Source organism: Camelina sativa, chromosome 7, assembly GCF_030686135.1.
Source record: "Camelina sativa cultivar CO46 ecotype springtype chromosome 7, ASM3068613v1".
Lineage (NCBI taxonomy): Eukaryota > Viridiplantae > Streptophyta > Magnoliopsida > Brassicales > Brassicaceae > Camelina > Camelina sativa.
This window is the reverse complement of record NC_141886.1, coordinates 22,473,775-22,500,703: the sequence shown is the minus strand read 5'-3', so window position 1 is coordinate 22,500,703 and position 26,929 is coordinate 22,473,775. Positions and strand designations below refer to the sequence as shown.

The 26,929-nt window shown below is 36.8% G+C and overlaps 2 protein-coding genes, 2 long non-coding RNA genes, 1 other non-coding gene and 1 pseudogene across 9 annotated transcripts; 2 read left to right on the top strand and 4 right to left on the bottom strand.

Moving 5' to 3' along the window:
• The first annotated feature begins 311 nt into the window (after positions 1-311).
• LOC147941586 (uncharacterized) lies at positions 312-1,278 on the top strand. 2 transcript variants are annotated; one of them, XR_015561027.1, is made up of 2 exons: positions 312-976; positions 1,065-1,278. It is a non-coding gene; the product is annotated as an uncharacterized LOC147941586 (long non-coding RNA). The 2 variants fall into 2 exon arrangements; XR_015561026.1 differs by having other exon boundaries at positions 336-933.
• Positions 1,279-12,576: 11,298 nt separating this feature from the next.
• On the bottom strand, positions 12,577-17,574 carry LOC104701649 (protein HEAT INTOLERANT 4). Its single transcript, XR_015562232.1, has 6 exons — positions 14,291-17,574; positions 13,907-13,942; positions 13,774-13,817; positions 13,608-13,671; positions 13,344-13,507; positions 12,577-13,113 (listed from the first exon to the last, which is right to left on the bottom strand). It is a non-coding gene; the product is annotated as a protein HEAT INTOLERANT 4 (transcript).
• Positions 15,902-17,569, top strand: LOC104704790 (putative L-type lectin-domain containing receptor kinase V.1; annotated as a pseudogene).
• A 7-nt stretch (positions 17,575-17,581) lies between the features above and the next one.
• LOC104701651 (uncharacterized) lies at positions 17,582-21,055 on the bottom strand. 4 transcript variants are annotated; one of them, XM_010417380.3, is made up of 8 exons: positions 20,570-20,962; positions 20,091-20,153; positions 19,140-19,898; positions 18,620-19,057; positions 18,474-18,532; positions 18,272-18,371; positions 18,108-18,164; positions 17,582-17,997 (listed from the first exon to the last, which is right to left on the bottom strand). In XM_010417380.3, exons 2-8 carry the CDS (start codon positions 20,130-20,132, stop codon positions 17,896-17,898), a joined length of 1,557 nt encoding a protein of 518 aa, XP_010415682.1. In that variant the 5' UTR covers positions 20,133-20,153; positions 20,570-20,962; the 3' UTR covers positions 17,582-17,895. The 4 variants fall into 4 exon arrangements, with proteins under 4 accessions (XP_010415682.1, XP_010415683.1, XP_010415684.1 ...); XM_010417381.3 differs by having other exon boundaries at positions 20,254-20,571; XM_010417382.3 differs by lacking the exon at positions 20,570-20,962 and adding an exon at positions 20,250-20,497.
• A 676-nt stretch (positions 21,056-21,731) lies between these two features.
• On the bottom strand, positions 21,732-23,587 carry LOC104701652 (putative galacturonosyltransferase-like 9). The gene has a single exon (XM_010417384.3). It carries the CDS (start codon positions 23,238-23,240, stop codon positions 22,068-22,070), a length of 1,173 nt encoding a protein of 390 aa, XP_010415686.1. The 5' UTR covers positions 23,241-23,587; the 3' UTR covers positions 21,732-22,067.
• Positions 23,588-25,229: 1,642 nt separating this feature from the next.
• LOC104701653 (uncharacterized) lies at positions 25,230-25,978 on the bottom strand. The gene is made up of 3 exons (XR_753858.3): positions 25,787-25,978; positions 25,567-25,686; positions 25,230-25,461 (listed from the first exon to the last, which is right to left on the bottom strand). It is a non-coding gene; the product is annotated as an uncharacterized LOC104701653 (long non-coding RNA).
• Between the last annotated feature and the right edge of the window lie 951 nt (positions 25,979-26,929).

Below are 26,929 nucleotides of genomic sequence, written 5' to 3'. Positions count from 1 at the left end.
TATTTAAAAAAATTGTGTATCTGAAATTTAATTTTTTTACTTAATAGTAATTTTCATTTTTTTATGAGTTAATATTTTATTACTATAATCAATCATATATAATTTTTATCAAAATATATTAAATAAACTCACATAGCTGAGTTCAAAACCTAATATAATATAAAATACCTTTGTAAATGACTTTTTCCCAATTGGCTCTCATAAACTAATTTGTTAAAAATAAAGAAATACCCTATAATACTATTTTAAGTTTTTAGGACACAATTAGCATACACGCTCAAAACTTCCAAAACTAGCACTTTTATTACATTAATAATATTACTCTAAAATTAATTATTAAATTTATGACATAAAGAAGAAGAAATTATAATCACAAGAATCTTACAATTTTGATTTATGTGAAGCTTTCAATCTCAGATCTTCAATTTCAGTCTCTCTTTTTCTTCTTCTTCTTCACAAATCATATTTGGAATTAACGACGAATATGTCGGAGATTCAGTTTAGGCTTGTGTTAAATCGACAAAATCTTCGACGAATCCACAAGCTCTGTTTTTGAGGAAAGGGCATGTGTTTGGAGCTCGGGTTTTCACAACGATAATGAATTTGATAAGCTCATTCTCTCTCGATCTCCTCTGTAATCAAATGGTGTGTGAGCATTCTGGATCGATAGATCGTGACGATGTGGAAGACAAAAAGATAAACGATTTTGAGCCACCGTTTATTAGATCAAGTGATGGATGAGGAGCTTATCAGATCTGGATTTGAATCAATGAAGGTGAGATTCAATAGCAAAGAGTGATTCAATAGATGAGGAGCTTGTCAGATGAGGCGTTGTTGACTTGTTTTACGAAGTGAGAGTGAGAATAACCACGTCGAGTACAAAAAGAAGTTATAGAGTTCATAGATCCTAATTTTTAACATCCTTCATTCCAGGTATGTTCCGTTGAAACGGAACCAAGTCGTAGTTCTGGGAAATGTGAGAGCATGGATAAGCTTGTAAAACATACCTATGTAAAACTTATCATTCTCTCTCTCACCTCTGTAAAACGTTTTTGGTGGTACAGGAGAAGAAACTAGAAGACTAGAAGATTCAGCTTTTGAAACTTCAACCATGGGTCTCAAGTTAATGGTAGAAGGATAAAGAAGCAACAGATTAACTCCGTAAGACGAGGTGGAGTTTACGAATACGACATGTAGCTAGAGTGTCTTGATGTAGAATTGGATCATCTTGTTTAGTATAGTTTATTTATCAATAAAACTTGCTTTGTTTATCAAAAATAATGATGTTAGTATTATAATTCCATATCAGTCAACTAAGACTCTTAAGCTAGTAACAAGACTTAAACTAGATTCAGATTCTGAAAAAAATGGTAAGAGAAAAGTGGGATCTGAGTGATGATCACCTTCTAGGCTTCTACTGCTTAGCTCTTCCAAGATTTATAACTTGTAGTGGATTTAGAGGAACGAGCGATTGTGGAGAATAATTGTCATAACAAACGTCTTTTAATGTTCCCTTCCTTACAACTCCTAGCTTTTGTAGCCACATTGGTTCTTTTTCCTCTGTCTTGTGTTGACGGATCACCTCCTGAATTGAAGTTACTGATGAGGTAAAAGTGGAGTTAACTGTGAAAGTCTACAACTTAAAATAGAACTTTTTTCTTTTATGAAAGGCAACCTGTTCCTTCCTAAACATCATTCAATCATTCCAAAATAATATTGTTTGCATCCAACCTTCTTTTACCTATATTAATGTTTATTGTTAACCAGTTTGACTTATTTGTTACACTCTTTTAGTGCCAAACAACTCATTTTCTTTTAATGAAAACCATCTTAAATTTCAAAGAATCATTCCTAAACATCACTGAATTTATGTTTATGAAAGCTACTTGGAATTTCAAGATGTCATTCATAAATATTATTGAATTCTTTCTAAATTTAAATAAATGTGTTTCTAACTCTCTTTTTTGGAGTTTGCCTTCATATGTCAAAAATTACTCCATTAGTAAGGAGATTTGTGCATATCTTGATGTTTACCGATATCCAGAACTTTTATGAAAGTCATCATGAAATCCGAACATTTTATGAAGGTTATCCTAAAGTTCAAGAAATATTTCCTGATTTTCCTGGAATCCTTCCTGAATTAAATTATTCTCAATTTGATCGACACATAGTGATGATTTGTTAGATCATCTATAGACCGAACATAATGTGAGATTAGAAGTCTTGTTTGATTTTTGACATATTGCTTAATGCCTGCTTGTGTAGATTATTTACTTTGTGAGAACAAGTCTAGAGATGCATGAGTTTGATTGTTTCTTGCCATGAGAGTGGATTAAACATGTCTTAGAAATATATGTCTAGAGATTAGCTCAAGTTGTTTGAGATTTGTTGACCAAGTTAGATGACCTCAATCATAGTCCAACCCATGAATCCCTCCTCAAGACCTTCCTTGTTTATTGATTTCTTAGCTTAAATCCCGTTGTTTGATTGTTGTTTGATTTGCTTTTGGTATTGCTCTGTTTTTCTTGTGTTGCTTTGTTTTGCATATTTGTCCAGCTCGACCCTGCACTCGATCAGCACTCGATCGAGTGCTTGCTCGAGTTCCAACCCAGAACTTGTGTTTATGATTTGTGTTTGTCATGTTTCACTCTAGTTGCATTTCTGTTGCATTCATTTAGTATCCTGTTCATAACTTACCTTGCATTAGTTCAATACTTGCATTATCATAGTTTCTATTTCTGTTTTAGCTTCATAATTGTCATAATCATTCTGTTCCATTTGCATTTAGCTCCTAATTCTTGTAGTTTTACTTTCTGCATTTTACATTTCATCATAGGATTGTTAGTGACAAACAACCTTTACATCTGGCTTGACTTAGACTCATATGCACATCTTGATTGATCACAAACACTCAGATTGGATTGACACCTCTTATACTACAATTGCATAAGGGGAATTGAAACACCCTGACAACCATTCATTCATAAGTCATCATTCCATACATTATTCACCACAACCACAAAAATAATGTGTTTCACTTACTCGACCACTTACCCGATCAGGTACACGATAACCTGCATCGAGTACTACCTCGAGTTGTTCATATCTCATTTGCTTACTCGATCACCCCACTCGATCCTGTACTCGATTGCTTGCTTCGAGTGCTTAGGTCGTGTGGTTTTTTTGTTTACATTCTTTTCTTTTATTTATTTTAGGACTGATAGAATAAAAACCCTATCTGTTTGGCTTGACTTGTATTGTTCTGATCATATCCTTCCTGCTAGCAATAGACAATCATTTGGATTGATAACCCTTTGTACTACAACTGCATAGGGAATTGATACCCTGGGTGAAAACTTGCTTATCAGCTATGTGCAACGGTAGACAAAGAAACTCTTCTCCCTTTTCATTCATTGTATAGCCATGTTACAGTGGAGGTGGGTTTCTCTTTAAAACCCTTGAACTGCTTTGTTGTGTCATCCTTTCAGAATTCTTAAATACTTATGTGCAAGATTGTTTTTTTTTACTTTGGTGGGTTTTTCTCATATCAAGTGTCAGCTATTTTGGTTGACTCTTGTATGGCTGGTTATGGTACATGTTAGTGTTTATTTGCCTTAGTCTCTTGTATCTTCAGACTCTTTAATTTTTGATGTGTTCATAAGGTTATTGGGGCAGTAGGTGGCTTAAAGAACTCAAGGCTCAACTCGGCTCTCCTTAGTGTCACCGCAGGTACTCAAAACAAGCTCTCTAAAAGCATATCACTTTGCTATATCATTTTATGTAAATTTAGACTATTAATACTTCTTTGGTCTTCATGTGTTTGTGTTGCTCTGTTTATGTATATTCTAATCTTCAAGAAGGCGAAGGAGAAGGTTATGTTCAAGAAAAAAGTTGGAGTTCCTGAAAGTTTTAACACGTCTTCTCATGAACTTTTCTTCTCTCTCTCACTTTTTGTGCATGTATTGTGTGTTTTGGTTATCTCTGCTTCGCGTTGCTTAAGGGTTGGGATTTGCAGGTCTGAGTTTTGATTGTGAAGTTAGGTTCTTTAATCCGTTGGTTTTGTCTGATTCTAATTCGAGCTCACCGTTGACCTTTAAATCTCAGTGTTTCGTTTAAAGATCAGTTCTTTATTGTTTGATTGCTTTGTATTTGCTATAACATGAGATGGGTTTTGACTTTTTGATCACTTTAGTTGATTTTTCATCTCTGTTTTTGAATCTGATCAAGTGATTAACTAATGTACTTGGATCTGCATTTGATTGCTCAAAGTGTCTGTTAAAGTTTTGATCACTTTGTTTCGTGCCTCCTACAGTTCAAGTCAATATTCTCATTCTTCGACCCTATGATGTCAAAGTGATCAAGTTTGACCCTATGATGATTATGGAGGCTGTAATTGATAGAGAAGAGTATAAGTCGCTTGTTGTGGTTGACTGATAAAAAAAATTGTACTTACTTTTAATAGTTTACTCAAACCCAAACGATTCGAAACATTAAGCAAAAACCAACAAAGAAATAATGTCAAATTACTTCATTATGCTAAATTCTTAATTGTTGAGCACAGCCCCGAGTAATCAGCGAAACAAACCCAAGTCTACTACGTTCATTGTTCAAGTAATCAGCAAAAAAAACAACCAATCAACACTTAAGTTGTTTTTATATTAAACAAATTTGCACTCAGATGACTCAGTTGTGATGCCTGCGAAAGCTTGCTTCATAACAGCTCTTATATATAGGATCCTTTTTTTCTCTTCGCCATCAATCATTTGGGGAGAAAAATCCAGTGAAAAATTGGTGAATCAAGGATGGTAGAACTTTTCTTACTTTTTTTGATAAATCAATTACACATTTTATAAAAAAACATATATACAAATTAAATTATTCAAACTCTAAAAATGTATTCAAACTCTAAAAATATAAAAAAAATTCAATTAAAGACTTTTTCAATTATACAGACTTCACACAGAACTCCAACACGTTGACTTCCAAAATAAGTCTAAGTTAATGACCTAACTACCTTCGAAAACCAAAAACTTGATTTCTCCATATGAATAATATATAATCATGTCAAAAACATATAGAAGCAAGTACATAACATATATCAAAAAATACAACAAAAAAATCTTAAAAATTATTTACCAATTTGCAATAAATTAGTTTACAAATTTTGCCGACTTCATGTTGATGTCAAACGAGTAGACATCAACAAGCCTCTACGCAGAGACTTTAACTCGAAGTCTATTTTATGTGGTCTATTTTTGCAATTACAATTTAATAAAGCAGACACCGGACGAAGTCTACTAGGATAGTTAACTTCTTTTGTTGTCTTCCTTTGTTAATTTTTTGGTCAGTTTTGCAATTAAAAACATAGAATAGAGTGGACTTCTTAGGAAGCTTCAACAAGTTAACTTCGATTACAGTCTACTCTGGTTATTTTTGCAATTGATCATACCATTGACTTGGTAGTAGACTTCTAGCTGACAAGTAGACTTCATCTATCCGTCAACTAGAAAAAGTAAACTTCGTTGTGGTTAGTTTTGCAATTGACCAAGTTTGACTTTCGCCAAGTAGACTACGTACGAAGTCTCCAGGAATGATGACTTCGTTTGCAGTCTGCCGTGGTCATTTTTGGGGTTGACCAACATTTTTATTTTTTTACTAGTAGACTTCTTTTGCAGTCAACTAATTATTTTAATATCAATAATATTACGGTCAATGCTTAAATATTTTGGTCAATGCCAAAAATAGTCACTATAGAAGTCTACTCGTTTATTATCGTAAGAAGACTTCGTCCGGCAGTCATAACTAAAAAGTCAAAAATTTGGTCAATTGCAAAAATACACCTTAGTAGACTGCAAATGAAGTATCTGACGGAAAGATTATAATGCAGTCTAAACCATATTTTTTGTTTTCAAATGAAATTAAGGAGACTGAAATTTCAGTCTACAGGCTCGAAACTCGATAAATTTTTAATTGCAAAATTGACCATAGAGTAGACTTTACATGATAATATGACGGTTAGACTAACAAATGAAGTCTAATTTCGTAAAAAAATCAAGGAAAATCATGAAATCTACCGGAAAATAACTTTATCGGTGGTTGTTTCGCAATGACAAGCACCGAGGACGTCGTCTTTAGTCACCACGGAAGAAACCCAGCACCAATTTAATCACTATCCAAGAATCATGACATATAACAAGATAAATGCACTTGCAAATTTTCTTGGATTAAAATAGAGAGAAGATGGAAGAAAATGAAGTTCTCATAGCATTGGGTGTTATTTAAGCTTACAAATTCAGGTTGTTGAAGCTTTAAGAGCTTCAAATTTGGTTGTACATGGTTGTTGGAAAATTGATGGCGGTGGCACAACCGTAAATAAAAAAGAAGATGAGGATATGGATGTAATAAACATTTTCGCAAGAAATTCAAATAAATCAGAAATAATGGCATTTTTGTGAATACAATGAATGACCAAAGATTTAATAGGGAGAAAGTAGCAAATGTTGGAGAGAGAAAAAGAGATAGTCAGTTTTACAATTGACTCAAGTTAGGGGTATAGTTTTGGAAGTACCCTTTTTTTTTCAGCAAAACTCATTTAACCTTTTTACCAAAAAAAAAAAAAACCCCTCATATGTTTGGGACTTTTTTTTTTAGTTCTTATGTGCTTAATGGACATTGAACGGTAACAATGGAATAGAATTATAACTAGAGAGACGAAAGGGTTTTTCTTAACCAAAAACAAAAGAGGTGAATTTTAAAGCTGCAACAAAATAAATCGAAAAATGTTGAATACATACCTTAATTTTAGTAGGAAATTTGAAATTTATATTAAATTGTATAAGTCTTTGAAATGTACCTTATATATTGCACAAAATAACTATTTTGTCCTTAGTTAAAAAATTAAAAATAAATCTAATATAACTAAATTAATTTATTTGACAAATTTATTTCTAATAACATTTCGTAAATTAGATATTCGAAATTTTTGTTAATCTTTTTTTAGAAAATGATGAATTATTTTATTATATATAATATTAATCAATAACTAAAATATTAAAATTCAGATAAAATAAATAAAATATGCCCCTAAGTAATAATTAAAATATCTGGTATTATTTAGTAATTTAATTTCAAAATTTATTATATAAAACTAAAATAAAATTAATTAAAATTATTTTTTTTGGATTTATATTTAGTAAAATTTCAGATAATAATAGTTTAAATATATATATATATATATATATAATTCACTAATATATTCTTTATTTTTTTCAATCAATAAAATTTTTTGAAAAATAAATATATTTTGATATATTAAATATGTTACTGAAATTTGAGTATAAGTTACATAATTTTAATTTATTTTAAAAATTATTAAGTTTAATAAAATAATCAAATATTGTGAGCTTTTAAAAAATAAATCAACAGTTCAAATAAATCGACTATGTAACAAATCAATTAATAGAAAAAAGAAGTCGGCTTTTTTAATATAAAGTCTTTTAAAAAAAAAAAAAACAGAACATAGCTTTCAGAATTTGTTTGTGAACCGGAACCAACACGTCCGTTGATTCTCAGATCATACATTAATGGGAACACAACACGTAACACTGCAAATAGAGTCGCTTGATTCTTCTCAAAACCATTGGTAAGTCATTGTAACTATTTGCTTATTGTGTACGTAAGAGAGTGAATAAAGTAATCTAAGAAAGGAAGATACAATATGCGCATTTGAAAGTTCTTAGAGGGATACTTCATACTTGATATAGAAAGAATGGTTCAATGGCAAATCGAAATTTTATACTGTTTTATAAAGCAATACCTTTGACTCTTTGCACTCCCTTTCAGTGTTGCTGGTTCAATGATATTAAATAGCATGATTTGACTATTCCATGATGTTTAACACCCTTATTGAATTCTTCTGTGTATTATTTGACTCACCTTATAGAATTATTCTTGGTAATTGGCATTGAAAATTTTGGTTGTGTTATCAGAATTAACCAATCATGTTTCAGCTAATCATGTTGTCCTTGCTGCTGTTCTTCTTGCCCAAGAACGTAGTAGGTGGAGGAAATGAGTTCTCGGTAGCGGTTTAGTCAGTGCATCCGCTAATTGATCTCTAGTGTTGACGTGAGCAACACGTAGTATCCCTTGCTGAACCTGTCCACGAATGAAGTGATAATCGATGGCGATGTGTTTCACCGGATTGGCACACAAGAATGTGGCTCCTACATTGTCACAGTAGACAACAGGAGCAGCGGGAAGAGGAATGCCTAGTTCAGTCAGTAAGCTGCAGATCCACCGTATCTCTTTGCTGCTTGCCAATGAGCTTCAATAGGACGGTGCATAAACTGTGATAACCGATTAACTGCATATGCAATGTCCAGTCTCGTGAACGCCAGATATTGGAGACTTCCCACAAGGCGACGGAACACGGTTGGATCAGGAAGGGGATTGCCGGATGTGAGAGTGAGTTTCGGAGAGGTTGCCATCGGTGTACAGACGGGATTGGCATTGATCATGTTATGACGATGGAGCAGGTCTAAAATGTATTTGCGTTGTGACAAGTGAAGACCATGTGACGTGCGATGAGCCTCAAGGCCTAAAAAATAATTGAGATCTTCTGGGTCCTTGATTGAAAAACGATCAGCAAGGAGACGGAGGATGTGTTGAATTGTGGAGCGTTGATTGCCTGTTATCAAGATATCATCGACATATACCAATAGATAGACCCAATCCATACCATGATGAAGAACAAACAATGATGTATCGGCCAATGAGTTTTTGAATCCAAGTGAGAGAAAAGGTCAGTCTTCAATTCAGTGTACCAGGCTCGTGGAGCTTGTTTGAGGCCATATATCGCCTTATTCAACCGACATACGTAATTTGGTTTGTCTGGATCAACAAACCCCGGAGGTTGCTCCATGTACACCTCTTCGTTTAATGTCCCCTGAAGAAACGCATTATTCACATCGAGTTGTTGGATTGGCCACGAACGTTGAACAGCAACATCAAGGACCAAGCGAAGTGTTGTAGATTTGATCACGGGGCTGAAAGTTTCGGTGTAGTCACGGCCAAACTGTTGGTTGTAGCCTTTGGCGACGAGACGAGACTTACACCTGCCAAGAGAACCATTAGGGAGAAATTTATTTTTATAGACCCACTTACATCCGACAATGTTCTTATTTGAAGGGCGAGGAACCAAATCAAGGGTTTGATTGCGAGCAAACGCATCAATTTCTTCAGACATAGACCCTCTCCATCGTTTGTCTTTTAGGGCCTGGTTCACGGTCAATGGTTGTGAGGGCAGCGGAAAGATTGAGCTTAGATTTGGGCTTGGTGATGTTATTTTTGGCACGGGTCGTCATAGTGTGGCGATTTTGAGGAGGTGGCTGTGGAGCAGGTTCCGGTGACAGGGAGGGAGACGGTTGCGGGGATTCAGTATGGTGAGAAGAATGAGGTGACGTGGATGGTGATGTTTGTTGGGCCTGGGAAGAAGAGGTTGAGTGTGGGCTTGTGCCTGTTTGGGCCTGACTAGAAGATAGTGGATTATGAATGGGTCGAATGGGAGATGTGTTTTGGGTTTCGCTATCGCGTGTGGTGCCAGCGCTCGAAGCAGCTTCAGGGGAATTGGAAGCTGTTCGAGGCGAGGAGTCGATTGAGTTTTCCGAGATCATACCTGGGCAAAGGTCGGAGCTCGGTGGTCCCGGTGGTAGTAGCTGTGGCGTTACGAGTGGCGGAGAGGAAGGAATAACGGAGACTGCTGGTGGATTGGATACATTTGGAGAAGGAATCGGGACTGCTGGTTGCGGGGTGGTGAGACTTGAATAAGGGAAACTCTTCTCATCAAAGATGACATGGCGTGATGCATATATTCGACCCGAGCTTGGTTGGAGGCAGAGGTAAGCGCTTTGAGTTAATGAGTAACCCAAAAACACACATGGAGTGGATCGGTTATCCAACTTGTGACTCGCATAGGGTCTAAGCCATGGAAAACAGAGACACCCGAAGATACGAAGCTTTGAGTAATTGGGAGGAGCACCAAAGAGAATGTGAGATGGAGACCACATGTCAAGAACTGGTGTGGGAAGGCGGTTGATGAGGTAAACCGCTGTGGCAAAGGCGTACGTCCAGTTTCCACAATATGTCGGTGCTTCCGTTCAGAGATGCCGTTGTGTTCTGGAGTATGCGGTGGAGACGTGAAGTGGGAGATGCCAGCGGAGGAGAGAAACGGCCGGAGCGCAATGAACTCGCCTCCGTTATCAGGATACAAGGTACCAATTCGTGTGTTGAATCGATTTTCTACGAGGGATTTGAACGGGATGAAGGTTTCACGAACTTGCGATTTGGTTTTAAGTGGATATAGCCAGGTATAACGTGTGTAGTGATCTATAAGAACGAGATAATATTTATAGTTGTCAATAGAGAGGACAGGAGAAGTCCAGACATCCGTAAAGATAAATTCAAGGGGACGAGTAGAAGTGATTGATGTTTGAGAAAAAGGAAGCTTACGGCTTTTATTGATAGCACAGTCATTGCAAAAATTATTAAGAGAGGGAGATTTAGAACAAGGAAGAGAAAAAGCTGAAATAAGAGATTGAAGAATTGAAGAAGACGGATGGCCTAAACGAGAGTGCCAATCAGCCATGGACGGTTTGGTGGAGGACGAAGCAAAAAATGAGGCTATGGGTGATGGAGAAGTAGGCCACTCGTAAAGCTCAGCTCTAGCCTTGCCTTGCAGCAACGGGACCCCGACCTCAGATCCTTCACCTGAAAATGAGCAGGGGCAAATTCAACCGTAACATTATTAGCATTACACAGGCGATAGACAGAAATGAGATTTTTATGAATTTGAGGAACACAGAGAACATTATTTAGAGTTAAGGGTCGGGAGGATGAAGGTAGAGAGAGTGAAATAGAGTTAAGGGTTGGGAGGATGAAGGTAGAGAGAGTGAACCAGTGTGTGTGATGGAGAGGGCTGAGCCATCACCAACAGTGACATTATCACCACCTTGATACGAATGATGGAGAGATAAGTTGTGGAGATCACTTGTCATATGGTGGGTGGCACCACTGTCCATGATCCAAGGGTCGGACGGTTGAGAAGGAGCAAGAGCGAGATTTGCACGAGGCTGCCACGGACGAAATGGAGAAGGGAGCAAACCATTGGAGGATCCAGACTGGTTTGCATGAAGCTGTGGACAGCGTTTGGCGCTGTGTCCAAAAATTCCACACAGCTGGCACTTACCTTGATATCCTTTGGTGCCACGATGGTCCTGTCGAGAGAAGTATTGATTGTTGTTGTTGTTCCAGTGTTGTTGCTGACGAGACTGGTGCTTGCCTTGATAGGATCGGGGACCAGAGGAAGCAACATTAGCAGAAATTGGGACAGGTCGAGAAGCAGAGTAGGAGGCAGCTAACAGCTTGGCTTCCTTGTTGAGAAGTTTCTCCACAATCTCAAGGAAAGAAGGAGGAGTTTCACGTCCTTCAGTTTGATCCACCACAGTCTTATAATCTTCGGGTAAGCCTTCAAGAATGTATTCGAGTTTTTCCTGATGATCGACAGGTTTGCCGAGAAGAGCGAGTTTGTCAAAGCGAACGAGGAAGCCTTGAATGTAGTCGTCAATGGTTTTGTCACCCTTGGTGGCTTGCTTTAGTTGGATCCGAAGTTGTTGAATATGCCCCCAGCTTGGACTAGCATAGGTAGCAGCAATCGTCTTCCACATGGCGTTGGAAGAAGTGGCGGAAGACACCAACGGCTGAATAGAGGAACAGAGAGTACCTAGTAAACCACTGTAAATGAGTTTGTCCTGACGGCGCCATGTTGCGTAGGATGGATTCGGTGTAACTTGATTCGCAGTTGTGGTGGTTTGAGGAGGTGCCGGAGTGGAACCATCGAGAAAACCGGCAAGATCATACCCGTCAAGCAACGAGTGGACCTGAACTTTCCATGTCAGGTAATTGGTAGAAGTGAGCTTTGTGATGTTGCTCATGTTAACGTGAAGAACAGATTGAGAGACGTTGACTGTTTCAGCAGCCATGAAGAGAAGAGATGGTTTAAAAAAAAAAAAAAAAACAGAGAGAAAGAAGAGAGAAAGAAAGCGGCTGCAAAAAAAAAAAAATTTAGGGTATCCACTAGTAAAAATAAGTTGTATAGTTACAAAAAAATGTGTAGAAATAACTTGTTTTCTGTAGCCAAAAAGAAATTGTCACAGATTTGTTACAAAAATAATTAGTAATTATTTACTCGTCACAAGCTGACCCCTTCATCGCAATTCGTCGCTATTTATTACAGATTAGATATAGCCAAACTTGTCACCATTTGCTACTAATTGAATCAATTATCGAACTTGTCACCATTTGCTACTAATTGATACAATTATCTACGCCAGTTTAAGACAATTATCATCAAACATATTAGTAGCAAATGGTTACGAAACGTGACAAAAATTGTTGTGGCTACATACTCACAAAAATCTTCAAGGGTGGTTGTCATTAACTTGTTACTAATTGGGACAAGAAGTTTGTCGCATATTTTTCACAGCTAGCTTCGGATATTCAGAAAGAGTTAGCTACTCGTTATTGTAACAATTAGTTTCGATTGCTACTTTGTAAACGGTAATAGAAAACAGAGTTTTAGACCACAGTACAGAGCAGAGATATAAACCAAAAGACTCTGCTCAGAGTATTATAACAAACGAGCAGGGGTTAAAGAAAGCTGCTATTGAGTGTTCATCAGAGGATGGCACTACCTTGAAATGCATCACCGTCATCGTCTTCTCGCTCATGAGTCTCATCAGGCACATTAGTGGGATGACTGAGATGGATGTCAGCATCTTCAGGATTGGCATCTCGGTTGTCCCTGTTGTTGGCTTGAGTTGGGCTGGTCACTGATGCACCCGTACCATTAGTTGGTTGAGCCGATGGGAAAGAGTGTGAGCCACCTTCAGGCATATATTGCTTCATAAATTCCACAACATTAGCCAGCTGCTCTTGAAGAGATGTGAGCTGATGTTCAAGAAAGATCTTTTCCACTGCACCAGCTGAGCTTTCTCCACGCTAGCGGATGTAGTTTCTGCCCCCGAGTCTGAAGATCCTCCCATTCTGAGATGGTACCACCTAATGAAAAAAGTGTTGTTAATATCTGATCTCATAAACATCAATATGTGTCTCATAAACACCCACTTGTAACTCGAGGAGACAAGCGAATATGTATTGATGTATATTGTTCATCATTTCTTACGTGTTCATGATAGATGAACAATATACATATGTAAGACAAATATAAATCGAAATCTTAGAGTAAGTTCGAAACTGATCCAAATAGATATTATAGGAGATCATGTTACCTTATAGAACAGCTCATCCTCCTGAAGCCGAGTCACCCCTGTGGCAGAGGAACCTCTTTGTGTTCTTCAAATGCTAAGTCAAGTCTTTCTTACTTGTAGTGAATCCAGTCTTTTCAGCTGCTCATTGTGCTCCTAATCCCCAATGAAGTTACTCCAATCACTAACTAATCTAGAAACCAAAACCAAGAACAGAACGATGCAGAGCTTTGGTTGTAGTTATTAAAAGATAAGATAAAAATCTCAAGACGTTAAAGCATATCTTACGTTCTGCAAAGCCAAAAACAAAGACTTTCTTGCCATAGAGAATTCCTCCTTCCTCTAACGTTTCCTGAAACATAAATTAAATACCAGAGTCTCTTGTCAAACCCCTGACAATAGACAACAACAACAAAAATGGAGAATGTACGTAATCCCAAACAACTTAACTTACTTCAAGACTTTCAAAATCCCAATTGAATTAATCATAAACTGCATCTAAACTATGCTAGTGCCATCACAATTTAAACAACAATAAGTAAAACGAATATCAGTGGTGGAGAGAGTAACTCAGAGAATATATATACCTCAATTCCCACTGGAAATGCAGCCTTCACACAAATCTTCGTGCAAACACACACATTACACAATAAGTAGAATGGCATACAACTGTACGTTCTCATAGAAATAAACCAAAATATCATTCTGATACCACTATATATAATATATTGTTTATTGCAACCAAGAACTCTTAAACAGCTCCGTAGTATAGGCTAAAGTTATATAAGAGAAACCCACCACCAAACAAATGAACAAAAAAATTCAAGTTTAAAACGTATCTCGATGTTGTTTTCATATATAAGCTTAAATCAACTCAAAATGCATATCACAAGCCCCAAATTATATTGAATCATACTACATAAGTAGTATAAATAATTATCCAGATCCGTACTGCAAATTATAAGTATTACCAGATTACGTATGTCCTCAAAGTACTCAGGCTCTTCCTGTGGTTTGGTTGTTGCTCGAGCTTTCTTAGCTCTTGGAGCAGGTTTCTTCTCAGTGGTCCTCTTTCGCTTATCACCACCACGACGAACAGGTTTCTTCTTCTTACCCTCATTCACTTGTTCCATTAAGAAAAGGTTCTAAAGTCAGTATAATAAATTTCAATTCAAGATACGACAACATAGGAATATATAAGATTTCACGTTTCGATCACCCCAATCATCATTAAAACAAAAGAAAGCCATCTCGAGATTCAGCATACAGTGAATGCATCCAATTTAAACAAACAGGGAAAGTGCCGAATCCAATTCGACAAAAACTAACTCATCAAACTACAAATTCTCAAACAACTATCAACATATAACCCTAATTTTGCTAATACAAATCTAATTCATCGCATCATTGAACCAAACAATTCGAGAATTGGCCAATTCAATCTCCGATTTGGTGAAGCAAAAACCCTCTCCAATTGATGAGCTGCCACCGTCGATGGTGATGATGATATCTCCGGTGAAAGACGCTTTGCTTTACCTCTCAATTCTACCAAGAACTCTCAAGCTTTTTCCATTAAAATCATCGATCTACCGAGAGAGAGACGAGAGACAGAAACGCGAGAGAGAGAAGAAAGAAGGTAAATCGGGAAACAAAACAAATTAAAAAAACTTTTAGTCTAAAGGTGAGGAAAATGCTACGAATTTGCTACATTTAGTGTTGTGTGTGTGATAGTGTTACAAAATTTTATGTCACTAAATATGTAGCATTTTTTCTACAAAGTATGTATGTTACTATTTGTCACTATATAGCTACACTTAGTAACTAATTAACTACAATAATTATAAACTTAAATTTTGTCACTAATTTGTAACAGTTTATAGATATTATTTGTTATTAATTTTTTTGTAGCAAAAATATGTAACTATATGATACAAATTTACTAGTGATGGTTATGGCTCTGATACCATGTAGAGAATGATCGTTATGGCATCAGAGTATATATACTAGAACAGAGGAGGAGACTCTAGGTTTGTACATGTTAGGAATGTTCCATATTAGATACAATCAGATATTATACGGTATTAAAGATGAATGATACTGCGTATCCTTGACACTTCAGACCCAACTGGTGGAGGTTTCGACTTTAACGGATTCCTATATGCTGCTGGATCGGCCAATCTAAACAGCAACGGCCTGTTCAGACTTACCAATTCTACAACACAAACAGCTGGTCAAGTTTTCTACAATTTTCCATTTCGATTCAAGGACAGTGTAAATGGTACCGTCTACTCTTTCTCCACCACTTTTGTCTTTGCTATAGTTTCACATTATGGAGCACTTTGGATTGGCCTTTGTCCTTTCTCCTACGAAAGGTTTGTCCAATGCTGATCCCACCCAATACCTTGGGCTCTTCAACAGTAGCAACATAGGAGATCCAAAAAACCATTTAGTAGCGGTTGAGCTCGATACCGTCGAGAGCGCTGAATTTGATGACATAAATGCCAACCATGTTGGTATTGACATAAAATAGCGTAGTTTCAGAAATAGCTACTTCAGCAGGTTATTACAAGGATGATGGTACATTTATAGATCTCTTGCTTGCCAGTGGAGACCCTATATATGCAAGTGTGGATTGAATATGATAGCAAACGGAGACAGCTTAATGTCACACTTCATCCTATTCGTGTCCCTAAGCCAAAAGTTCCACTTCTTTCTCTGCAAAAAGATCTTTCTCCCTTTTTGCTTGAGTATATGTATGTTGGCTTCTCTTCATCCACGGGTACACTAACTGCATCTCACGATATATTGGGTTGGACGTTCAAGATGAATGGGACGGCTCCAGTTATAGACCTTTCTCGCCTGCCAAAGGTTCCTCGTTTTAATCAGCCATGGATCCAGAGTCCAAAGGGGGTTTTAACAATCAGTTTGACTGTATCAGGCGTCATCTTACTCATTGTCTTGAGCCCTGGCTTATGGCTTTTCCTCAAGAGGAAGAAGCTACTTGAAGTTCTTGAAGACTGGGAGGTACAGTTTGGTCCCCTCATAGGTTTTCTTTTAAAGATCTACACACTGCAACAAAGGGTTTCAAGGATACTGAGATTCTCGGTAAAGGAGGATTTGGGAAAGTCTATAAGGGTACTTTACCAGTTTCCAACGTAGAGATTGCAGTGAAGATGGTTTCTCATGACTCAAGACAGGGAATGAGGGAATTTATTGCTGAGATCGCAATTGGGCAACTGAGACATCCTAACTTAGTTCGGCTCCAGGGTTATTGCAGACACAAAGGTGAACTCTACTTGGTGTATGATTGTATGCCAAAAGGAAACCTTGATAAGTTCCTCTACCACCAACCGATGATGAGTCTTGAATGGTCACAGAGATTCAAGATCATTAAAGACGTAGCTTCTGGACTTTGTTACTTGCACCAACAATGGGTGCAGGTGATTATCCACAGGGATATTAAACCAGCTAACATCCTTCTTGACGCTAATATGAAGACAAAACTTGGTGACTTTGGTCTCGCAAAGCTTTGTGATCATGGGATTGATCCTCAAACCTCTCATGTGGCAGGTACCTTCTTGTGTTCTTCTTATTTCTGTTGGAGACTTAGTCTCAAAAAGGATCTTTCATTCTCTATGTTTTTACTTCGAAGGTACACTTGGGTATATTTCACCTGTCAAGAACAGGAAAAAAGCAAGTACAAGTTCAGATGTATTTTCACTCGGAGTAGTGATGCTAGAGATTGCTTGCGGGCGAAAACCTATATTGCCACGAGCATCGCAAAGCGAGATGGTACTGACTGATTGGGTGCTAGAGTGTTGGGAGAATGGAGATATCATGCAGGTTCTTGATGATAATATTGGACAGGAGTATGTTGAGGAGCAAGCAGAACTTGTTCTGAAACTCGGCTTACTCTGTTCACATCCTGTAGCAGCCATCAGACCAAACATGTTCAGCGTCGTCAAGTTCTTGGACAGTGTGGCTCAGCTTCCTGATAACTTACTTAACATTGTCCAAGCTCGAGAAGTTTATCCAGGTCTTGAAATCTCAGGTGAAACAGCTGATTCTCCTGAGTCCAGTTCCATTGCTCCCTTGACATTCACTGAATCTTTCGTCTCTCACGGACGCTAAAAGAAACCCATATGGTCTCTATGGTCTCGTAGGTTCTTGATGTCTCTTGAAAATGTAAAGTCTTAAACTGATTGTAATAATTTTTCAAGTGTGTAAGACAGATATATACAAAAAAAAAAGAATAAGAAAACTCCCAGGAAAAATCATATGATTGGTATATAAGTATGTTAATAACATCATCCTCACGTTTATTATCTATAGACTCTATACAAATACATTGACAGAAGACTGTTTAGTACTTTTTACTCACATAACTAACACTGGAAACCTGGTGGCTTCTCTATATCACAAACATCATCTCATTGGAGATATTCAATCTTTTTGCTGGAAATTGTTGGTGGAGCCCTTGGCTTTGCACTTCAGCCTCAGTGCCATGGAACCCTCCAGGATATCAGACAACGTTCAGCTGTTACAGAATAAGGTTCTTGAAATGAGGACAGCCACATCATAGTACTTCGTGTAAAGAGTCTTTTGGGAAGGGTCCTTGCATGGATTTTGCTTTTGGATCTAAACTTTGTCTCCGAGTTTTGGCATTTGTTGCTTCTGCCTGATATTAGACAGTAATGCTCAGAGATCATACAAAGCAGTAATGAAAAGTACTGCAACAAGGTTTTCATCTGAGGCTTTATAAAATAGAAACTCCCTCATGAGTTATACCTTTGGTTTGGCCTGTAAGTGTATCCTCTCTACAGATCTTGCGCTTAACCTGGAAGGCTGCATTTGAAGAAGAAACATTAACTTTTAAGAAATTGTTAAACGGTCGCGTTATTATATCAGAGGAAAAAGGTGGAGACAGTTTGGTATGCTTATCAACATGTTACCTCCTTCTGTTTCTCTGTTGTCCCGTTGCTTTTTGATACAAATGATGAAGAACGGTGAGAGTTGGAACCTTTTCTTTCTGTGCCATCTGATTTTGCAAGTCTGTTTCAAGACAAGAACACAAATTTAGGACACAAAACAAGATATGATGAGTAATAGAAAAAACTCTAGATGCTGATGCATGAGCAAAGTGAGTTTCAATACCTGCTATTTTTCTGACTAGTAGTACCTATCCTCGAAACTGCAGTTGCCTTTGCAGGAACCTGGTTTAAGCATTGGCAGCGTTGATAAACGTTTAGTTACTAAGTAACAGAATCTTTATCACTTGGTGAAACACTATTAGACTATACCTGCTTTGGAGCTGTATCTTGCTCATCACCCGAAGGTTTCAATTGATCGAAACTCTTCTGAAAAGTCTTAAATGCACGTCTAACGATGTCTTTATCTCCCATACGTTCCATAATCAAGGACTCTCTGGTTGTTGCAAGAGCAGTAGGATCAGAGCCCGACTGATCTAGATTGAGAGAAATAGGCAATGACTTTGTAGCGGTGTGTTTCTTTTTCGGCAGAGTCGACACAGTTTCCTTCTTTACAGAAGAGCGAGAAGTAGATATTGAACTGATTGTTGAAGCTGGCTTGGATACTCTTGGAGTTGAAAACCCTGAAGCCTTTATGACAGGTGATGCTGCTTTATTTGCTTCCTTTGTCATGCTTTTCTCCTTGCTTGGTTGAGTTTTCCTAGTGGTTACAACCTTGCTCGTTCCTGGTTTCTTAGTCACCTGACTAGGCTGTAAGACACAGGACACAGTTATATGAAGAAAATATGATAAATCACACATTCAACTATATAAGGAAGCTTATAGTATTTACCTTAAGAGAGCTTCTCATATGGTTTGTTTGCACATTTTTATCTGTCTTCTTGATTGGATTCTGATCTTTCTGTTTCTTTGTCTCCTTCATTGGCGTTTCATTCTTTTCACGTGTATCCATTGATGAAACATCTTCTTTCACTTCTTTTACATCTTCCTTCATACAAACAACTTCTTCTGGTTTCTCTTTATCCTCCACTAGGACAATCAATTCTGTTTTTTCCTTCACGCAAACAATCTCTTCATGCTTCTTCAACTTTAAGGTATTCAGATCTTCCCCTGCTTCAGCCAAGCTTTGACGATCCTCGAAGTCCATAGTTTCTTCAAGAGGCTCATGGATACATGTTTCATTCACTTCAGTGGCAATGCTGGCAAAAAGCTTATCTTTTTCTGAAGTACTTTCACTGTTAGATTCATAACAAGCATTAGAGTCAATCATCATTGACTCGTCATTGTCACTATCATATGTTTTTCCCCGGTTCTGATTCTGAACACTCGGCCTGAAAGATGCATTCCTCTCCAATAATTTCTCCTGCTCCATGATTATATCAGCTCTCCTCTCAGCAATCTTCTTGTAATGTGATTCGAAATAAGCCTTCTTCTGAGCTACTGATCCAGCAGTTGCACACTTCTCCACTTCTTCCAAGTACTTATTGGGAGAAAAAGATGAAAATTTCTCCCATGAAAGTGAATCATTCTCAAACTTACCAAACGAAACAGACACTTGCAGTTCTTGATTCGATGAAGTTGCGGTCATTATCTGTTTATCCATCCACACAAAAAAAAACTCATTTAAAGACCTAACTCACCATAGCAAATCAAGAACCACATAAATACATAACAGATCATCATAGGACATTAAAAGTAATCTCAATAAACTTGTGTCATAACTAAAGCATAAATCTAAGAAACAACACAGCAAATCAAGTTGACATAGTCAAATGGGAATTACCTTATCTTCACCATTAGCAATACCAACTTCCATATCTATCATTAATGCTCACAAGCAAGAATCCTAATCCACACAAAACCAAAAAAAAAAACTCTTATCACTTTCAAACTTGAACAAGCTAAGAAACAAAATGGCATCATCAACTTGGAAAAACAATACCAACATCCAATAATTGCGGGTTCACTGTACACTCTGATGCAAATAGCAGAAGAATTGTAGCAAACAAAGAGGAAACGCAGATATATACACTCTTGGTTTAGTAATTTATAGACACTTTCAGTTTCAGCTTGTTTTATAATAATCTTTATCACAGAATCGAAAACCCTCTTTGGTGAGCAAACTCAGATTCTTCTGATTGAGTAAGCTTCAATAATTATATAAGCAAAGAATAGAACCAAATCCTTGTCAATGATTGACACTAAGCAAAGAAAATTTATCATTTTAAATCCAAAAAGAAAAACAAAACAAAAAAAGCTTACCTGAAAAAAGTGAAGATAGCCCACAAAAACTGTGTTAATTCCAAAATAGTGTAAACACTTGTAAAAGCAAAGATTTTCACCAATGCCTTTTCAAAGTTGGAAACTTTGGGAGAAAATAAAAAACAAAAGAAGACGAAGTGAAAGAGAAGAGATTAGAGATCAGACAGAAGAATGGAGCAATGAAGACAAGAGGAGGTGGGACCTTTGTCGGAAGCTAAGAAGTGTTTAGAAGTGAGAACTTAATGACCGAACCAAAAGGGATATATAAGATACAAGTACTTTTCTGACTATTAAGCGGACGACAAAAGAGATTTATTAACCATGTTAACTGGCTAGTTTTGGTAACAATCAAAGTCAAATAGTTTGGTAATAGTTTTCACATTCTTTATACTTGTGAAAACCTACCAAGCACAAAACTATAAATGAAGGGTTCGCTATTTTAGAATGTGATTCCACAGTTTAATCATCGTTTGTACTTTGTAGCTCAAATCATTTTATTTCAAAATCTCAAAACATAACAAAAAGTTGGTTTTTAATAGATGAGTAAAGTTATGCTTTTGAGTTTTGACTATTCTATTTTAACAATCAATATTCTATATTCGTCCTTTCGCAATGCCTTTTGACTATTCTATTTAAAGAACTGTTAGTTGTTACTTGTTGTTAGTCGATCATAATCAATATACTGATTAATGTACCACTTAATCAATGTTATCATCCCTACTTATGTCTCCCGTTTAATGGTGATGACCGAACGGAGTAAGTGGTCCGGACTCCGGAGTAGTTGTGGGAAACTCATTTCAAAAGGCATTGAGAAAGGACAAACATACAATACTACTTCACAGCCCAGCCCACTCATAACCCAAATCTTTCATTTGTTTTTTAAGATGAGTTCTTTTGTTAAGTATGACAAATGTTGACTATCATGGAGTAAGACTTAAAGATATGACAATTGTGTGTACAGTTTGAAAACTTGAGCCAAGCCTTTAATGGTCTAATAAAAGATCAGAGATTCAAATAAATGTAATGTACATCAACTTCATTCTTCTTCACTTTCACTCTGCTTCATTACTGCGAACAGATTCAACTAACTCTTTTCTTTACCTTAGCAAGTAACCATTCAGAGATACAGCCTTATTATATGTAGTAATCTACAATACATAGCTTAACAAATTTGGGTTTTTTTATTTCATGCTAAAACAACACTTGCTACATATTCTTGAAAAGTCTCTCAACACAGACAATTGAGATCAACATAACCATTAAGGGTAGCTAACATAACAAAATGCAATTTCAACAAAAAAAGAATTCTCCTATAGCTAGTCCTCATTAATGGCTTCTACTAACTCTGTCTATCACTCGTCAATTTTTTTACACCATCAACAGTCAAAACAAAAAATATCTCTCAAGTCTCAACTCAACAATGTATTTGTGATACCCCAAAACTACAAAAAAAAAAAAACAAGTAAAAGAATGTTGTTTTGACTTACACACACACTCTTCACAAGAAGCTTGAATCTTCTGTTAACTCCGACAAAGAAGAGAACCCAAGCAAAGCCTGATCTTTAGCTCTCTCAATCTTATGCTCATATAAATCATACGGTTCCCATAGATGATCCAACGGACAAGGTCTCTTCTCATCAAGCCTCACCCATGGCTTACCTTTACCACTCCAATGCAACAAACTCACTGGACCTTTATGCAAAGACCTACAGCTTCCTCTAACATTGTCTCCTCCTAAACCATGTTGGTTCCACCTATGATCAATTGCTTCAACGTTCCCTGCAAAGACTAGTAGAAACGGAGGCAACGAACCCAAATCGTAGATTCTCTTCTTCTTCTGTATTTGCATCCAAGTTTCAAGCTTTTCTCTGTAGTTACCTTCTCTCCATCTAACTAGATCCATCACCATCACACCCGTGTTGAAATAACAAGGCTTTCGACCCGAGAAGAACCCCGGTAAAGCCGGGTCCGACCAGAACCCTGAAGTGAAGTACTTTGTGAAGTTAGCGTGACAATACTCCGGAGCCCCGATGACACGTGACCCAGTTAAAGTCGTGTTCCAAAGCTTGGTAATATCGTCGACGACGATGATGTCCGAGTCGAGGTAAATGACTCGGTCTACGCATCGATCGAGTATATCTCCGAGGTAGTTCCGAGCGTAGTTCAACGGGTTCTCAAGGGCTTGTCGGATCGAAGAAGAAATGAGGTTGATCACCGTGTCTTCCCGAAAAATGTAGACTTTGAAGTTTAGCGAGGGAAACGTAGATCGGACGAGTTGACTCAAAACGCGTGGACTCGCCGGGTCAAACTCGGCAGCGATGAGATGGAAGAATATGCTCTCTGGACACGACGCGTGGCGGAGCATTGAATGAACGGCTGCGATTGAGCCACGTAAGTACTCTGAGTCGAGCGTCATAGCTACGTGAACTAACGAAGCGTCGCAAGACGACACGAAGTTTTCTCTGTTAGACGATTGAGACGCGCACTCCTTGCCGTTTCTGTACTCGGGAGCTTCTACGAACGGACCAAAATCAAATCCATTCCCCACGGCGGCTGACACGGCGGAGATTCTCCCCGGAATCATCCGTATCCCGACGGAGAACTGTGGAATGAACAACAAGAACACGACAAACGCTAAAACCGCGGATTTCATCGGAAAACGCAACCGCATTTTTAGGAAACGCGTTTTTTTACTCTGAATGGGGTAAAGATCTGTGCTTTATACCGCTAATGTTCTAGCATTTTCAAGAACTGTGAAGCTTCTTGAGATATAAATTACTCCAAGAGTTCCAAAGAAGATGAAGAAGAAGAAGAAGCCAAGTCTCTCTCTTTTATTTTGGCTTTTAAGAGGAGAGATTTGGTTGACACGCGTACTGAAAGCGCGTGGAAGTGATGTTTGGTTTTAGTCGTTAAATTTTACTCGTTTAGTGGTGAAGTGTGTGTTAATTGAGATCAATCCCAACGTAATTACCTATTCTAACTGATGGGATTAAAATATTTTGGTAATTACAAATTATCGTCTGTGTGTTGGTGTACCGTAAGAGTGAAATTTAATGTGTGTGGGGGGGGGGGGGGAGAGCTTTTGGAACTCGTGTTCGGTCTGTGCCAGCTGTGAACTCCATGGAACCAGCTGGATAATTTGTCTTAAAAGCTCTAGCCTCTATGGGTTCGATATACGGCTGAGATGTGACGATGAGAAGTCTTTTGATTGGTTTGATCAAACCCAGCTTTCTCACGTGCGCCCGCACGCTTGTTTTCTGAGCTGTAAAATATGTATCTTGACGGTAAAATGTGATTGGTAAGTAACAACGCATAGAATAATACCAAATAATGTTTGGGCAAGAACTGATTCTCGACCATAAAAAAAAAAAATATATATATATATATATATTTACACAGTTTACTAAAAATAATATATTTTGTATACGTAAACAAAATAAAAAAAACAAGTAAAATTAAGATTTCCAGATTCGAATTTCTAACAGATTAAAGTTTATCTAAATATTGGAAGAAAGTGAATCTAAAGAGTATTTTTATGTTTCAACATTATTGTTGTTGGAATAACGAGTAAGGAGCGTGTCTCACTACGAATATTCTCGTTATGTGGTGCCATTTAATAAATTTTTATTTTCCTGACTTGTCAACGTTTCCTAATGCCACTCAATAAAATTATCGCAATACATTGTTACATTCATTTTGTTTTATAGGTAAAACGAAAATTCATTTCGTTAGTGCTGCCGTATAATCATTTGATGAACTACTATCAAATTAGACATGTGTTAAGTTAACTAATGGTAGGTTTCAACTAGTCTATCGACTACGGACTACCAAGTAGCAAATATTGTGGTCACAAAAAAATAAAGAACCAACCTTCTTATTATGATTACTTTGAGTCCTTTGAATTTTATTACTATTAGCACTACAATTTGTCTGCCATGTTCATGCAAAGAAAAAAAAACCCAACCAAACAAATAGAAACACTAAACTTCGTGGTGAGAAGCTCAATCAAGCATAAACATTTCCCATCTGCTTTTTTTTATTTTTTTTATTTTATTTTTAATTTAATTTCTTAACATACAAATATCATTAACAAAGACTGTTATTGGTAGTAGCAGTAGCAGTCTTGGATACGAACGAAGAAAGCAGAATAAATTGAGTTAGGTGGTTAGTGGTAGAACAACGATGTCGTTATGGATACGGACGGAGAAGGTAAAGATAGAGATGCTTTTTCTCTTTATTTTGATGTTCTATTTTTTTGGGTATTATAAAAGCGTTGTTTGGTGTGTGACAGTTTATGATTTACTAATTTCAAAATTTTATGCCTTTGCGTGGCAAATACAACACGGGTTCATTGAGATTTTTGTCTTCACCCCTCCACTTGCTTCTTTATTTACTACATTCCGACAGCTAAGTAGAAGACAAAACAAAGCCACTAGTAGTAGTAAAGTAAACACAGCTCTTTGCCTTCTCTTCTCGTTTCTGCTGTTATACTAACTCCGAGGCATAGCAAATTTATTGCTTCATTTTTGTTCTAAATTAGACTTTTACAAAGATCCAAAGACTTTTTTAGTCTTTCAGATGACTAAAACCGTCCTCATTTTTATCTGTTTGTTGTCTGTGGGTGTTTAGAGATATATGTTACTAGAAAATAACATTTGGAGACAATAATTGTTCCTTCAATTTAAAGAATCAATGCTTAAATTTCAAAAAAAAAAGAGAACAATGCTTTTGACCTTTTTATTTGCGTCTAGACATCGTGAAGAGTTGTTAAAAAAAAGGAATTGATAAACTGATACAAGAAAGGCTATGCACTTGGAATTGAGTTGAAAAATCCAACATAATTAGAGCAAGTTTTTGTTGCACTGTCTTGAACTTTATTGAACCGGAAGCTCCTGCAGGAGTTTGCGGTTGTGATGAATGTAAGAGACGAGATATGTGATGCGAGTAACCACAACCAAAATTTATGTATAGTATTGACTAGAATGGTAATCACATACCTTTAGCTCACAGTTTAGCTTCAGCTCTTTCTCAGTAGATATGTGATTATCTTTAGCTCTTTCTCAGTATCTATGTCATGAGATGAACAACTTTCTCACTCTATCGATTGGATCTCGCACCTTAAGTCATAAGATACAAGTATACACAGTAACACAGATTAAAAAGTTGAAACTCTAATGATTGACCAGCATTACTAGGAAAGAAGATAGTAAAACTAACCTGCCTCACGCCTAAGTGACCATGGTAGCTATACGTGTCCATCTCAAGGATCTGCTCAAACAAAGGTAACGTATGATGGTCATTCCCCTTAAATGAAGACGTTTTGATACGAACAGAACACGTAGAACTTCATAAACAGCTACATGACAGAAAACTTTTTAGAGGATTCTAGAGACGTTGACGTTATCTTGTGAGTTGTGACAATTGATAGTAGCGTATTAATCATGTGCTGTCATTTTTACATGGAATAACACTCAACAATCACTAGACACTAGCGGCACTTGTTCACCTAATCAAAATCATCAAAGAAATAAAACAGATGCCCACGTTGTAACTCTGCGGGATAAACAGAGATACTACGGAAACAGTTTTCTTTCAAAACATAACCTCATTCAATCCAGAATCCCAGCTAATTCAAGCAATCAATGTTGCTAGCAAAGCAAAGTGGCCCAAAACAAAAATCCCACACATGTGTACACTTATTGATTGCAAATATAAATCAATTAATTAAATTTATTTTCGAAAAAATAATTAAGCATTTATTAATTATAAGAAGTTTTATTAAAATATGAACATAAAATGAATGGACTTTTAATTTAATTTTAGATTTTATAATAATACTAGCAATTGATCCGCGCTACGCGTGGTAGTTAGATGAAGGTGTATTCTGAGTTTTGTTGTGTATTTTATTTTTTTTGGTTACGTAAAACCATATTTATGTTTGTTGTTGTATTTGATTTTGGTTGTTTATGTTGTGTTGTTAGATATTTTATATACAAATAGGTTTTGCAGTAAGTATAATTTAGTATGCTATTTTTTCTTTAAAAAATGAGATCATTTTCTCTGTGTTTTTTGGTTTTGCAGATTTTTCAAGTAAAGGCTAGAAATCTCTAAAATTTGGTAGAATCACTTTCTCTCTTCCTTTTCTCTTTTTTTTTTTCACGCATTAGCACATCCTGCATTAGGACGAATATTGATATACCATGTTCTTACTTCTAGGGGCTATCTCGCGCTACGCGCGGTTTGATTTGATAAATAGTCTTGAAATTACATTTTTATAATATTTGTTATTTCAAAATGCAATATATTAGTTTGAGACTTTGAGTTTTAAAATATTCTGAATGTGATTCTAGTGAATGTAAG